This window comes from Culex pipiens, chromosome 3 (genome assembly GCF_016801865.2).
Source record: "Culex pipiens pallens isolate TS chromosome 3, TS_CPP_V2, whole genome shotgun sequence".
In the NCBI taxonomy this organism is placed as follows: domain Eukaryota; kingdom Metazoa; phylum Arthropoda; class Insecta; order Diptera; family Culicidae; genus Culex; species Culex pipiens.
Window position 1 is genome coordinate 97,291,265 of NC_068939.1, and position 15,539 is coordinate 97,306,803.

The following is a 15,539-nucleotide window of genomic DNA, read 5'->3' on the forward strand; positions in this document are numbered from 1 at the left end:
TTGTTCCGGTGAGCGCACTGGCACTGAGTCCAAATTCCAAACATGAGCTTGATTGAACGTAACAGGAGCCGTCGCACAGTGTGGCAAATCATCAAATTCTCGAAAAAAACTTTTCCTGCTTTCTGGTTACATTTTAGAGCTTTGGTGTCTTCGGCAAAGTTGTTGGGCATGACAAGGCCCATCTAGTGGCATACCAGGTTAGTTCATTTTTTGTCCGCATAGGTGGCGCTGAAATCTAACTTTTTACCCTGACTGTATAGAGGTTTGGTGTCTTCGGCAAAGTTGTTCAGCTTTCAATTTTGAGCAACTTTGTCGAAGACACCAAAATTTTTTGACAGCCCGGTAAAAAGTTACAGGCATTGCAATGTTATTAGAACACAGCGCGCGTATTTTGTTTGTCAAGATTACGTTTTCATATGCGTTTTCGTTAAATTAAAACTTTTTTGAACTTCACGTCATTTGATCGTCAAAAATCGGATATACAAGCAATAAGTAATCGGTGAAATTACATGCTGCTCCCCTACGACTTTGAATAATGTACAGCTCGTTTGGAGTCACGCACACATATTATCCATTATCACTGAGTGTATTAGTGAGATGATGTGATTGTCATTTCAGTTTAGTTTTTTGCTTAGCAATGCACTTTAAAGCGTGCGCATCTTGATCACGTGTTTGATGTTTAATTTGTAATTATATTCGTAATATTTCGTGAAATAATACTTTGTTAACAGTGAATAATGGAGAACCTTGAACTTTGTGCTGGAGCCTCGGGTAAGTCATATTTAATTTTGTACTGGAGGTAAATCAACAAGATTTATAATCAGGAAAGTGAAACACCATGCGACTCCATACTTTTGAAAAGTCCTCAGCAGGTCTGAGGGAGTGTGATGTCCATTATATTTGTTAAAAATAGAATATCATAACTATAAAAACGAATTGCAGATACTTGATATATGAAACAAATTTGTCCGCGGCAATCCTTACTTGGTCTTAAGGTCTCATAAAAAAATGCCAGGGCTTCCTAACTTTGATCAAGCAAAACGAATTTGTCATTGCATTTTAACTTTTATAGTCATTTTGAGTACCGTCAATGGGGGTGACATTGGGTCTGGGGGGTGAGATTGGGTCAAAGTATTTTTTACGGATTTTACCATTTCTCAGGTGAAGTACCTGAAACTGAAATGAGCTGTCTAAAGTTGAGGTACGGTTATGGCCAAAAATTACCTCTCGAAAAATCAACTTTTTAAATTATTTGTTGGAATTGATCAAAAAGTACCCAAATGTTTGAAAAACTCTACTTCAAACATTTTAGCATGTCAATACGATTCCCTCGAACAAGAAACACTGATGACTTGTTTTGCCATATCTTTGTATTTGAGCATCATTCTAGTTTCATTTGACCCAATTAGGTCAATTTTCAAGCGATTGCCATTTAAGGTAGAGTTTATCAAATTACACCATATTTTGGAAAAAAAATGTTAGTAAACCATCTAAGATCAATTCTACCATAAAAGATTTTCTTTGTTATTTAAATTGTTTTTGTTATTGAAAAATTACGAGAGGTGCATCGTTTTTTGACCCATAGTCACTCCCACTGACGGTATGTCTAAAAGTTACACTTGATTTGCTGCCTAGAACAAATTCAAAGATCTATCTGTGTGCCCATGATAACACAAGAACTCGGAGTTGTGGCAATGTTTTGAACTGATTATTGCTCGTGTTTAAGAAACATATAAACTAACTTCTAAGCAAATTTCATCTTGATTGGTATTTATGGAGTTTTGCCTCGAAAACATAAATCTGGTACTTTTGGAAATCAAAGAAGCAATACACTGCAAATGGACCAAAACATGGACTTACGTGATCATGACATTGAATTTGATATTTGAATGTGTTGAGTTTTACCAGAAGTACTCTTTGTTGAGTACATGTACTCTTTTTTTCATTAAATTATTTTTATTAGGTCCTTTTCGGTACTGGCTTTTTTCTTAAAGCTATGAGTTATTATAGAGGATTTTGTGTGTAAATGTTAGTGGAGGGGAGCCGATACATGTACTCTTTTTGAGCCGAAAAAATTGCGTACTCTTCTTTTTCAAAAACTAGCTTTAGGTACTCTTTTTTGAACTTTGTGGGAGAGTCTTTAATTTTTAAATTATTTTTTACGTTTATAACAAAGACTTCGCAAACAGTTCTATATAATATGTCTAGACTTTTGCACATTTTTCAATTCAATTGGTGTTTATTAGAATTTAACAGTTCTGCTCCAGGATGTTACATTTGCAATTCAGAGATTTGGAGAACCTTTCAACTGAGATCAATTCATAAGCCTTTACAGGGAGGGTACATGTTTCTATGTTTAGATGTTGCTAGCTGCGTGCTCTTTTAGGGAAAATAAATTTTGAGAAAAAACCCTAACTTTTGCACATATTTTCCATAGTTTCTTATTTTTTTAATTAAACATAACTTTACAACTTTACAATCTAACTGAATAAAATTAACAAATTTTTGTTTTCGTTTTGCGACCCATTATTATCATTATCTTTATTTTTTATCAAAAAAAGAAAAGATTCGATTCCCAAATCATTAATTGTGTTCATGAATTAGAACAAAATTCAAGGTTTAAGGAATTCACTATTTTAAATATACCGTTTTTTTTTTCAATTCGAAGAGGAAAGTTATAAACTAAAATCATGGATTGATTGAAAAACCATTTTGTGCAAAAGTTCAGGGTTTTTTTGCAAACTCGTTATTTTAAAATGATTTTTTTGATGATTTCAAGAATTTTCTTTGTTGAAAAATGCGTACCCTCCATTGCAACGCATTTATTTTATTTGAAAAATGTGGCCAGCTATTTTTTATTTTTTTTACGGAAATTTTTCAAACATAAAAAAATAGTTAAGGAAAATAACAAAAACATTGTTACTTAAAAAAGACATGACATCTTCATCAAATACAATGTTGTGGGATCAAACATTTTACCATTTCTAACATTTATATCAATTTGATTGATTTTCAAGTTGAATATGTTAGTAAATCCCAAGTTTTTTCTTCTATTATTTCATGAATTGAATGATTACAAAGCCCCACTATGGCTTCGTAAAAGTAACATATTGCTTAAAGAATTATTAGTAAGCATTCCTTTTATGATATTTTATCCTATTGAAAATTTATACTCTTTTTTCACGGGCACCATCTGGTAATGTGTTTTATTTATTTTAAAAAGATTGGGCAATAAATTCTAGCAACTAGAAAATGAGCTATACTTAGAATAACTGAATAAAAACAATTGATAATAGTTCAATTAATACGCAATCCACAACATTTTATAAACAGTTTGTAAAATTAATTATTGAACCTATGATTATTTTAAAAATAAGTTTTCTCGGTCCATTTATATTATCGGCTTATCAGAACTTTAATCATGGATTACAGCTTTCATATAGTGTTTTTGACTATTTCAAAGTAATAAATAGCTCGAATAGATTTTAACAAGCAACTCTCCATTGTTGATTTATGTGAAATTTCGTTTGAAACAGCAAAATAAATTTGAAGGCATTTGGTTGAATTATGACCTAGATACAGCCATTTAAAGTTAGCAGTTTCAAAAAAGAGGTGCCACGATATCTCAACACTGCTTTGACTAAATTGGTTCAAAATTTTGGTGAAGACTCGTGTGCATGACGAAGGCCGATTTTCAAAAAGTTAACTAAAAAAAAGATAAAAATATTTTCATGTTTTTCATTTAAAAAATATGTTTTAGATTTACTACTTTTTGGAAAAATTATTTTTTTTAATCGGGTTTCGTCATGTACACGGGATATGTCTTGAGAGTCTTCACCTCAAATTTAAGGCAATTCAATCCATCCAATCTCGAGATATCGTGGCACCTGTAAATCAACTCGGTGTTTCGAAAAAAAAAACGCTCAGAATGTTTGACAGTCCACTTTGAACAAGGCAAAATTTCAAACTCAAATCATCTATTACTTACTCAAATCATTAAATTTCTTCATGGATGTTTCAGGAGTGTTTGGATAGCATCTTTAGAAAGAAAGAATTTACTGTAATATGATACTTTGAGATTTTCTACATTTATGTAACCCCTCAAATGTTTTTCTGCAGATTGAAGTGCTTGAAAACATGATCGGTTCAATCTCCATGAATTCCATAATTAACTAAAGAAAACATTTTTTGGAGATCTCCAAAAAATGTCTGTTGTTGTTGTTTGATACAAGAGAATTATTTTTTTAGATAATTATGGAATTCATTGAGATTAAACCGATCATGTTTTCAAGCACCTCAATCTGCAGAAAAACATTAAAAAAAACTACCTCCAAAAACCCCGGAACATTTCCGATGGTCAGGAACCATTTTTCCGAAACTGATCTTATCCTGAAAATAGAATCAGTAAAAATATTTGGGTATTTTGTTCTAAATTTCCAAACTTCTACCAAACATGAAAACAGAATCGCCAAACGGCATAATATGTCATAATGTAAGTTATTATTGTTTAAATATTGGTTTCTTTTTTTTTTTTTGAATATATTTTTAAACTTTCCTAACATAATTGCTCGTCTTCTATTTCGTTGTTTTGTACCAGAATCAAACTGTGCTGATATTTTCAATTCAATTCAATTCGGTTTTATTTGTGAATAATCAATTTACAATGAGTTCATTTAGGTACACAACAGAGTTTTGGTGTTCCTTTCAGCTGTAATTTACATCGTAATTCAATCGAAAAATTATTACTTATAACTATGGAATAGACAAGAGTAAGAAAAAGTTTTCAAAAAACTTACAGAAAGTGCAATGGGAAAAGGATAGATAGAGAGAAAGCTTAAAACTAGATCACAGACAAAAATAATATCAATTATAGATGTGCTTGATCATCAGCTCCCCGAGGGCCAGAAATTGCTCCGCCTTGTTACGGCAGCTCCGAAACCGCGTCATCATCTCCCCCGCGAGAGCAAAGAACTCCGGCAGGGTAAAGAGATCTTCCCCGGTGACTCCTTGCTGGGCCGCATCGCCGCTACCGGCAGCGACCACGCTGGCAAACGAACGCCCCCATCCAGGAGGGATCGCTGGGTTGTCCGCTGGAACCGTACGCTGCCCAGCTGCAGGAACGGCTGCGCTCGTACTTCGCTGAGGAGAGTGGGACGCTGCTGCTTTCTTCTTCCTCTTTTCCTGCTCCTCGAGGTAAGCCTTGCGCGCGACGCATCCGCGGTAATTGCCGGTATGGTTGCCGTCACAGTTCGCGCACTTTACGCGCGGCTTAGTTTGTTCTGCATTTTCCCCCAAGTCCGCCTTTCGTGGCAGTGCGCACGCCTCCGAGAGGTGTGACTCACCGCACTTCACGCAGCGGGGCCGGAGGTTGCAGTTCCGCGAGCCGTGGCCGAATTTCTGGCAACGGTGGCATTGCGCTACGTCTGTCGGGTTCTTGGTGTAAAACCGCCAGTTTACCCAAAAACCGTCCAGTGTCTTAGTCCGCCGCAGATCTTGGATCTTGACGGTGCCGCGGTCGAAGTACAACAGGTACAGGGTGTGTGTACCTGTGACTGTTGTCTTTCGCGAGAGCACTTTTATCTCCCGTGGCTTTATTCCGGCGTTCGAGAGGTGTCGCTTCAGGTCGGCGATCGGACGGTCTTGGTAACCCTGCAAGACGACCTTAACAGGGGGCTTCTCTGGGTCGTATGTGTAGAAGTTGAAGTTGCTACGCTTCAGTTCTTCAAGCACCAGGTCAAAATCTTTTCTGTTCAGTGTGATCACTTGCACTGCCGACTTACCGATTTTCAGACAATATCCGAGGCCTTCCAGCAACTCGTCAACATCGTCCGCCAACGTGTCCAAAACAAAAATTGGAGGTGGTCTTCGTTCCGTTGGAGAATTGTTCTTTTTTGACGTCGGCACTTTTTTCCGTGCACGACCACCATCGTCGTCGTCGTCGTCGGTAGTGCTGCTACCGTCGGTGTTGTTTTCTTCGTCGTCGCTCAGCATCTGGAACTCGTTCCTGATGGGGATGTTGGCGGATGTTGATGTGCCACTGGTCGTGGCACCGGAAGTACCGGAACGGGTTCGCACTGGTGATCTCGGAACATACCCGGGATGTAGTAACTTTTTGTCGATTCCATCTGCGCTCACGCTCCCCTGCGCGATGGCGGCCGACACGGCGTTGGTTTGTTTACCTTTTTGCACACGGCCGGTAGACGAACTTCGCGGGTTTTTCGAGGCCGCACTCGAACTGCCACGGCCACGGCCGGCCTTTGGCATGCTGCAGGAGCAAACTCGCGGCTAATCACGGTAAACTACGGCGAAAAAAATCGAAAAAACGATGGAGCACAGAGCACTTGACTGCTGCTTGCTCTCGTGCGTACACGGAGGTGAGCTGATATTTTTATAACGAGAAAAATCCTTTGCGAGCAAATCAATTATGGCAACTCGGATCCCGAAGAGCAGCCAACTATTCTGGAAAATTTTATTTCAAATCTCACTCATTGTACAAAAGGCCGAGCCAAAAATTTGAAGAGAGCAATATACCTTTTCATGACTGATTTTAATGAGCGGTGGCAAGACTCTTCTCGTACGTACATGATGTTCATCTCGGCTAACAAAGAGTGGTTGGCCTCATCAATTGGATTTAAAAAGTACTCCGATAATCAAGGTCGACCGGAAAAAGATTTCGACAAGTGTACACCAACCGCGAAACGGCTTAAAACTGCAGAACTTAGAGCAAACAATTCATCAAAAAAACTGGGATTCGCGACCCAGATGAACCTGCGTGAAGATGGGTTTGTTGATGCAAGCAAGCTGGTTAAGAAGATTAGTGAGCATCCGGAGATAGCAAGTAAATACCTGACAGCAATGAAAAATATTGAGAATGTACCAAAAATGTTGACTGGGGCGGAAGCCTTATCACATTATGTTCAAACCAAGTTAACTGTGGATGATTACAATGATTTAAGAAAAATCGACAAGCAAAAGTTTCCGCCCTACAAAGTTGTAGCCAAAGCAAAAGAAGAGTGCTATCCAAGATCAAACTCAATTAAAATTAACGAAAAGGGAGCAGAGATTGAATTACAATCGTTACTAGACCATACGGCACAACGGATTCTGCTGTCTCAAAAACCTGTTTTGGACACACATACGAATAAAATTTTAAGCAATGTGACACTTATTTCAAAATGGGGCATGGATGGCACGACTCAGCCAAGTTCCCAGCAAACGTTTGCTGATAAACCATTCGATGATTCACACATTTTTATATCATCAATAGTACCAATTAGAATGGAATCACACGGAACAATAATCTGGCAAAATCCTCGACCGTCCTCGACGCGTTACTGTCGTCCAATTGAGTTTAAATTGGAAAAAGAAATAGACGAGCTAACCCGGTTTAAAAAATCAATGATGGATAAACAAATTGAAAATCTCATCCCACTAAAAACATCAATAAATGATAAAACCATCAATGTATCTTACAAAATGATGTTTACTATGGTTGACGGAAAAGTATGTAACGCTGTCACAAGCACTGGATCGCAAAGATGCTATCTTTGTGGTTTAACATCAAAAGATTTTAACAAGTTGGATATGGTTCTAAGAGCAGACATACAAAATCACGAAAATCTTAACCTGGGCCTTTCGACACTTCATGCTTGGATAAGATTTCTTGAGTGTATCCTTCATGTATCATACAGGTTAACTATCCAGCTGTGGGCTGCAACTGGTATTGGTTCATCAAATTATAATGTAAAATAATATTTATAGTAAATTCTTTTCCAGGTCAAGCAAACAAAGATATTGTTACAGAGCGACGAAAGAAAATTCAGAAGGAGTTTCGTGAAAAACTAGGCATACTTGTAGATGTAACTAAACAAGGTTACGGAACTACTAATACTGGACGAACGGCAAAAATCGTGTTTGCCAATTGGGAAGTTTCTGCTCAAATTCTTGAGCTTGATGAAAACCTTCTATTCAGGTTTAAAATTGTATTGCAGGTAAATTTTAAGCAATTTAGGGAAATTTGTTTTATTTCAATTTATTTTGTTAACAGACGTTATCCAGTGGGCATGATATTGACATCGATCGCTTTCGGGAGTATACCTTGGATACAGCTAAACTCTTTGTAGAGTTATATTCTTGGTACTCAATGCCCACTACTGTGCATAAAGTGTTGATGCATGGGTCTGATGTAATCTCGTCTCTTCTGATTCCAATTGGCTAATTAGGAGAAGAAGCTTCAGAAGCAACAAATAAGGATTATCGCAGGTAACATTGAGTGTTTTTTTCTAGTAAATATGTTTATATCATCCCTATTTTGTCAACAGCAATCGCGACTTTCACTCACGGAAAATTTCAAGATCTGCCACTAACACCAACATTCTTCACGCCTTACTTATATCATCTGACCCACGAGTTTGAGAGTATTACCAATTCGAAAAAGTGAACCATTCCCACCAGAGGTAATAGCTTTATTTAAAGCAGCGGAACAAATTGTGTCGGATACCACCTCTGATGAAAGCTCTTCTAGTGACAGTGAATAAAAGATTTTTAAATAAATATTTCTTGTATAAAACAATATCATTTTAATTTTAAAGACATTTTTGAATTGTTGCTATAAAAACCCTTGTTTAATCATCAAAAAGTCTCAAATAAAGCCATATCTTCAAAATAGCAACATTTGGCACTCAAATGATCTATAATTTATATTTCAGTACTCATTAACACCTAAACTTCCAAACTCGAGAAAAAGGTCAGGAGCTTGGGAGTTTAGGTGTTAAATTTGAAAGAATATCAGTTTTGGTATTATTATGATAAAGTAAAAAAAGTATATATATTATTATGATCCTTCGCATAAATGATTTTGGTGTGATTTCATAGCATTTTACCATGTACAAGGCAACCAAGGGCACATTTTGGTCACTGTTACTTGCACAAGTAATACCATTTGGTATTTTCATGGCCAAGCATCTGAGAATGACTAAGATTTACAAACAAAAGTAATTAAAATGAAACTGGATACAAGCTCACCAAAAGTTTTAAGAAAACTATCAAATGTCTCGCAAATCAAAATATGTCATTAGAAAAAAATATATGCGTTAAAATTTTTGGATAAAATTATTTATATACTGCAAAAATACCAACAATTGGTGTTCCAATTCAGAGAATCTTCAACGATTCAAAAAAATCTTCGGGGTATATTAAATAATCAACAAAGTCAATTTTGAAATTTGCTTTAGAACATGATTTTGTCGCAAAACTAATGATCTAATCTTTCCAGAGGAATTTGATAAAAAAAAGACTGTAATACTAAAAAAATACCGGAATTGGTATGATACCAAATTTTGCTCTTAAATATTCCATCCCGGGCAGACGATAATAACAAAATTCATGCCATTTCAATAACAAATACTGTTAAAATAACAGAAAGTGTTATGGAATCTTCTTGAAAAATCCATTTTTGCATAAGGGTTTAATAACAGTTTATGTTATAATAACAAAATTTGTTATAGGTCTGATATTGGTTGAAAGCCAAAACAACTTTGGAATAACATTTTTTGTTACGGAAGAATAACTCCAACTGTTATTGGGGTGATCGGATTAGTTGTTAAAATAACAAAAAAATAATAACAAAGATTTGTTCGAAGAATAACTTCAAATGTTATTAGTCTGTTATTATTATAACAATCCAATAACAAAAAAATGATAACGACAAATAACAAATCTTGTTATAAATAACATAAAATGTTATTGGCCTAGTATTTTCAAATATCAAAAAATGTTATTCCCAAGTTATTTCCGTCTGCTCGGGATAAGACAAATTTTAAAGGGTTACCTGGGAATACCGCAATTTGTTATTGATACAAGAGAAAGGTATTATAAAGCATTTCCCTTGTTCTTTAATCTCGCTCAGGATATATAGAGGGAATGGTCTAATTGAGAATCTTTTATAAAACAAACTTTAAACAACTTCCTAACCAGCCTATTTTTTTTAAATAAACAAATTTATATTTTTAGTGATTTAAAAACCTGATTCGGATTTTTTAAAGAAATGTTCGATATTTGTCATGATTTGGCGCTTGAACTAGTATCAAGGTACTAGTATTACTTTGATAACTTGTTTAAACAAGGTGAGCAATTTTAGGTTTTGATCAGGGTCAGTAGTTTTTTTCCAAGAGGTTTTTAGAGTTATTGAAGAAAGACATTTGGTTCTAAGTTGTAACTTGTTGTTTTAAGAATGTTTCAACTAGTCTTTAAAGACATGTTTTTGAGAAATTAAAGATACACGTTTCATATTCCATCTAGTTTAAGAAACTTACCATAAACAATATTCAATTCAATTCAATTGGTGTTTATTAGAATTTAACAGTTCTGCTCCAGGATGTTACATTTGCAATTCAGAGATTTGGAGAACCTTTCAACTAAGATCAATTCATAAGCCTTTACAGGGAGGGTACATGTTTCTAAGTTTAGATTTTGCTAGCTGCGCGCTCTTTTAGGGCCATAAACAACATCGTATAAAATTATGACAACAAATCTCTCAAAAAAGATACGCTTGACCGATCGACAAAATATTTTGATTCATCCCTTATAATGTTTACGGTGACAAATATCGGACAGGTTTTATTTTATTTTTAGGATGTTCTTCAAAATACACCGAATGGGGAAGGTAAAATACGCGCGCGCAGTGTTCTAATAACATTGCAATGCCTGTAACTTTTTACCGGGCTGTCAAAAAATTTTGGTGTCTTCGACAAAGTTGCTCAAAATTGAAAGCTGAACAACTTTGCCGAAGACACCAAACCTCTAAACATTCAGGGTAAAAAGTTAGATTTCAGCGCCACCTATGCGGACAAAAAATGAACTAACCTGGTATGCCACTAGATGGACCTTGTCATGCCCAACAACTTTGCCGAAGACACCAAAGCTCTAAAATGTAACCAGAAAGCAGGAAAAGTTTTTTTCGAGAATTTGATGATTTGCCACACTGTGCGTCGCTTTGTAATTAAATTTTAAATAAGAATTTACCCGTTAAAAGATTTTTTTTTTCAAAAATTACAATTTTTGAGGCACTTTGGCCATTACAGTATTTATTCATAACATCACTGGCGTGTAGGCCAGATCCTTGAGAAAGTTTTGGTATATAAAATATTTATTTTTTGACCATTCTGGAGTTCAAGGGCCAAAATTGAGCCTTAACAAATAAAAAAAATCAAGACATTGTAAAAGTCACATAAAACAACCAGCTCCATGACTTAATGGTCGTGACTTCTGCCCCTCCAGTAGAAGATTCAGGGATCAAACCCTGACAGCGCCATCCCCCAATTAAAGCTCGGTTTTAGAGGGTTAATAGTTGTTTGACTTTAAACCATAGTTTTGTAAAAACAAGTCAAACTAATAAAGCAGCTTTTCAAAAGCTGTTCAAACAACAACCATAAAATGTTGTTCAGCCACTTATTGGAGTTTCCCGAGTCAATACTAGGTTTACGAACATTTGGAAGCCCCCGCGCGCATTCTCACCTGATTGTTGGCCAGCGTGTGATAATAGAGAAACAGTCGTGACGAAATGTAGAACGCCACAAAAACGTCGATTGAGTAATGCTCGTGGGCGGCCAGTATGAAGAATATTCCAAACATGTTGAGAAGCCATGTCAACGTGTGCAGAAAGTACAAATTACGTGGCGTGTCTAAAAGAAAGAAAGAATGAACAATTACGATTAAAATTCGCGCCACAACTAGCACCGCTTTCGGTGTTAAGGTCACTCACATTCGGTGATGAAGAAATTGAGCAGCGTCAATGCCACCGTGTGCCCGCTGAACATGTAGTCGCCGCACGTCCTCACGCCCTGAATGGACATTCCAAGCCCGCTCCAGATGGTGTAGGCCCGACTCACGCGCAGGTAAATCATTTCGGTAATTTCGGCCGTGCTGTCGTCGAATTTGTGGTCGTTTTTGGTGCACTCGAGGTGGGTCCCTGGGACGCTCAACGACGTAATCAACATCGTAACGCACCGCAGCAGGAACACGGTGCCGGCCAGGGCAAAGAACCGACGCAACAGAACCATTCTGCAAAAAAAAGGGAGAAAGAGAATTAGACGTAATATAATTAGGGCCGGCCGGTGGCCGCTTCACTTGACTTACCGGTGTTTATGCACAATCAGCACGCAAACCCAGATGCAGAACAGCAACGTTCCGGTTACCTCGCACATGTGGAACGCCCACGGAATGTGCGGAACGTTGTCGAGGAAGATGTCCGGCAGGGGAGGGTACTTTTTCATGTCGGGAACGCGCTCGTGCACCACCACCATCACGAACGCCGTTATCCAGGTGACTAGGAAGGCATAACCTGCGAAATGGAACGGAGAAGTGCGTTATTAGGGTATTTTCCCCCTTCTCAATTTGTTAGTCATGTTCTTGACTGACCAACCAACGGGTGATCGAACTTCAATTAAAGTGCAGACAGGCCGCGTGCGATTTGCAAATTGTTTTTGAAGTTGAGTGTCCTTATATTATTTGTACGTTGGACCTTGTGTTAAGAGAAAAAATGCACTGAAATTCGTTTGCTGTAGAATGTTTTTTAAGTTTTCTTTTGCTACATTTAAGCATTTTAAGAAGCTTTTTTATCTTCAAAAATACATAAATCATTCGTTTTGTGTTTTTTCTACATTTTAGGAACTTTACAAGCATTAAGCTTGTTTAGATTTCTTTGTCTTATGTTTTAACCCCTAACCTTTAGTTACTTCTCAATTTTATTTTATTTTCTACATATTTTCCAATCTCTCTAAAAATCAATGATAGGCAACTAACTGACAACTGCTTTCATTGAAACTCTTGAACAAGTGGTCGGCTTGGTTGCCTCTCAACCCAGCTGGCCTGGGCTCAAATCCTGTCGGCCACGGTTAGCGTTTCTTGAGACGAAATATTTGATCAATGAAGTGGGAAAGTAAAAGTCGATCTGCCCTGATGTTTTTACTTGTCCCATGTTTGGTCATTTCTTGGATTTGTTTTAAGGGGTTACATGCATGTAAATCGTCAAAAATGTCTGAGGTTGGTTTTAGCACACATTTAAACTTTATTCGAAATGTTTTTGCAGGGCATTAAAATATACATTTTTATCTATTAACAAAATAAATATGAAGACATTTGGATGTACCATTGCCGTCTCAACACTGCTTTGACCAAATCAGCTCAAAATTTTGGTAAAGACTCGTTAAACCAGTCCTGTGTGCATGACGAAGGTCGATTTTCAAAAACTTTATTTTAAAAAAGAAAAAAATAAATGTATGTTACACCCCAAATTTCAGCCAATTCGGTCCATCCCATCTCGAGATATCGTGGCAACCGTAAATCAACTCGGTGTTTAAAGAAAAACGTTCACAAAGTTTGACAGTTCGCTTTGCGCATGGCAAAATTGTGAACTTAAATCGTCTCTTACTCAGTTCAGTAATGAAATATCACAAAACTTTCAGGAGCGATTGAAAATCATCTTTTTAGTGAATTTAGCAAATTTTCTGTAATATGAAGTTTTGTGATTTTCTACATGTGTGTAACCCCTTAAAAAGACGTAAGAGCCATTGATAACCAAAGATCTCTTTGCATTGGAGCAGTTCTCTACGGAATCGGTCTTTTTTCTTTAATTTTATTTTTTGTATATTTTAATCCGGCTGAAACTTTTGTGGTGCCTTCGGTATGCCCAAAGAAGTCATTTTGCATTTTTAGTTCATTCATATAATTTTCCATACAAATTTGGCAACTGTTCGTACAAAAATGATATGTGAAAATTCAAAAATCGTATCTTTCGAAGGAATTTTTTAATCGATTTGGTGTCTTCGGCAAAGTTGTAGGATATGGACTACACGATATAATTTTTTTTGGTGATTTTTAATTTCACTTTTTGTCACTAAAACTAGATCTGCAAAAAGAACACTATTTTAATTTTTTTTTATTTTCTGATATGTTTTAAAGGACATCAAATGCCAACTTTTCAGAAATTTCCAGAATGGGCAAAAAATCTTTAACTGAGTTATGATTTTTTGAATCAATACAATTTTTTCAAAAAATCGAAATATTGGTCGCAAAAATTTTCAATTTCATTTTTTGATGTAAAACCGATGTAAACTCAGAATCGAAATAAGTAAATAAATAAATCAATAATTTTAGTGCCCATGTTTGCCCACCTTTGAAAAAAATATTTTTGAAAAGCTGAGAAAATTCTCTATATTTTGCTTTTATGAACTTTGTTGGACAAACTAATTATCCAAAATGGTTTCTTCGGGCATACCAAAGGCACCAAAAAAGTTTCAGCCGGATTAAAAAATACAAAAAAAATGAGAATTGCTCATTCGACCTACTTACGAAAAACCAAATTTAAAAATGCTTGAGATTGTTCATTTACACGTCCTTCCCTAAACTTTAGTTAAAAGTATTGGAGTGGTAAATTTGTTTTAAAAAATAATTAAATAAAACATTTTTGAAAAAAGAAATAGATCTTATTTACACTTTGATCAATACGTCAAATGCTGTATATCAAGTAGGCGAAAACCTGTTTCACCCCTAATCCAACAAATTGTTAAAAAATATTTTAATTCCTTCTTAATAGCAATTTTTCCAATCAAATGTACAACTCCAAATTTTTGAAAAAAAAAAATATTTTATTTTTTTTAGATCAAGACTAACATTTTAAAAGGGCCAAACATTCAATTTTACGCCCATTTAAAATGCTAGTCTTTATATAAAAAAATTCAAAATATTTTTTTCGAAAAGATCGGAAAATTTTATGCATGTTTCATGTATTAACATTGAAAATCGGACCATTAGTTGCTGAGATATCGTCATTAGAAAATGGTGGGTTATGTTGGTGAGATTTAGAAAACTTCAATTTTCGTGTTTCTTTTTCTTAAAGCGGCTCTATCTCAGCAACCCGAGGTCCAATCTTCAATGTCTCTTAGACAATTTTATAGCAAATTTTCTGAACTTTGAAAAAACATATTTTTGAAATGGTCACTCATGGTCACTATTTTGAAAAATCGAAAAACTGCAAATATTTCGCTGAAATCAAACTTTCCGTGACTAGGGGAAATCTACCCATTTTAATCCTAATAAGCGGGCGTGTTTGAATGATGCTGGATAATCTAGAGTCTCCCTTGAATTTTACTAAAACCAAGTACACCAACGAGTAGAGCAAGTTTTTGTGAACATTTCTGTTTATTTTCACTTTCACTAAAAGTTATTCTATTTCTTTACCAAGCATTTAACAAAAAAAATCCCAAGGGTATTCTAATCGAGGCGAATGCATTGGGCCACGCCCATTTTTCTAATATCGGCTTAGTTCTTTTTTCTTCCAACACTCTGTCGAGTGTTGCCATTTGCGCTGACAGTTCAAACGAACACTCACGAAAAGTGGCATTTATAGGGAAAGTTTCCTGGCATCGCTGGCTGTGCTGCTGGTGGTGTTGACGGCCAGCCTTTGTTCTTTTTTGCCTTCGTCTCTCGCTCGGTTTTCTTCAGCCTTCGATTGGAATGCAAAGTGAAAATTGAAACGTCAA

At 36.0% G+C, this 15,539-nt stretch overlaps 1 protein-coding gene across 1 annotated transcript in view; it reads right to left on the reverse strand.

Annotated features, from left to right (window-relative positions):
* Positions 1–15,539, reverse strand: part of LOC120429820 (ceramide phosphoethanolamine synthase-like) — a 39,542-nt gene that overhangs the window by 6,753 nt on the left and 17,250 nt on the right. The window contains exons 2-4 of the mRNA XM_039594879.2: positions 12,136–12,340; positions 11,762–12,060; positions 11,515–11,681 (exon numbers count right to left, since the gene is read on the reverse strand). Coding sequence (XP_039450813.1) covers positions 11,515–11,681; positions 11,762–12,060; positions 12,136–12,340 — 671 coding nt within the window. The remainder of the gene's footprint in view (positions 1–11,514; positions 11,682–11,761; positions 12,061–12,135; positions 12,341–15,539) is intronic.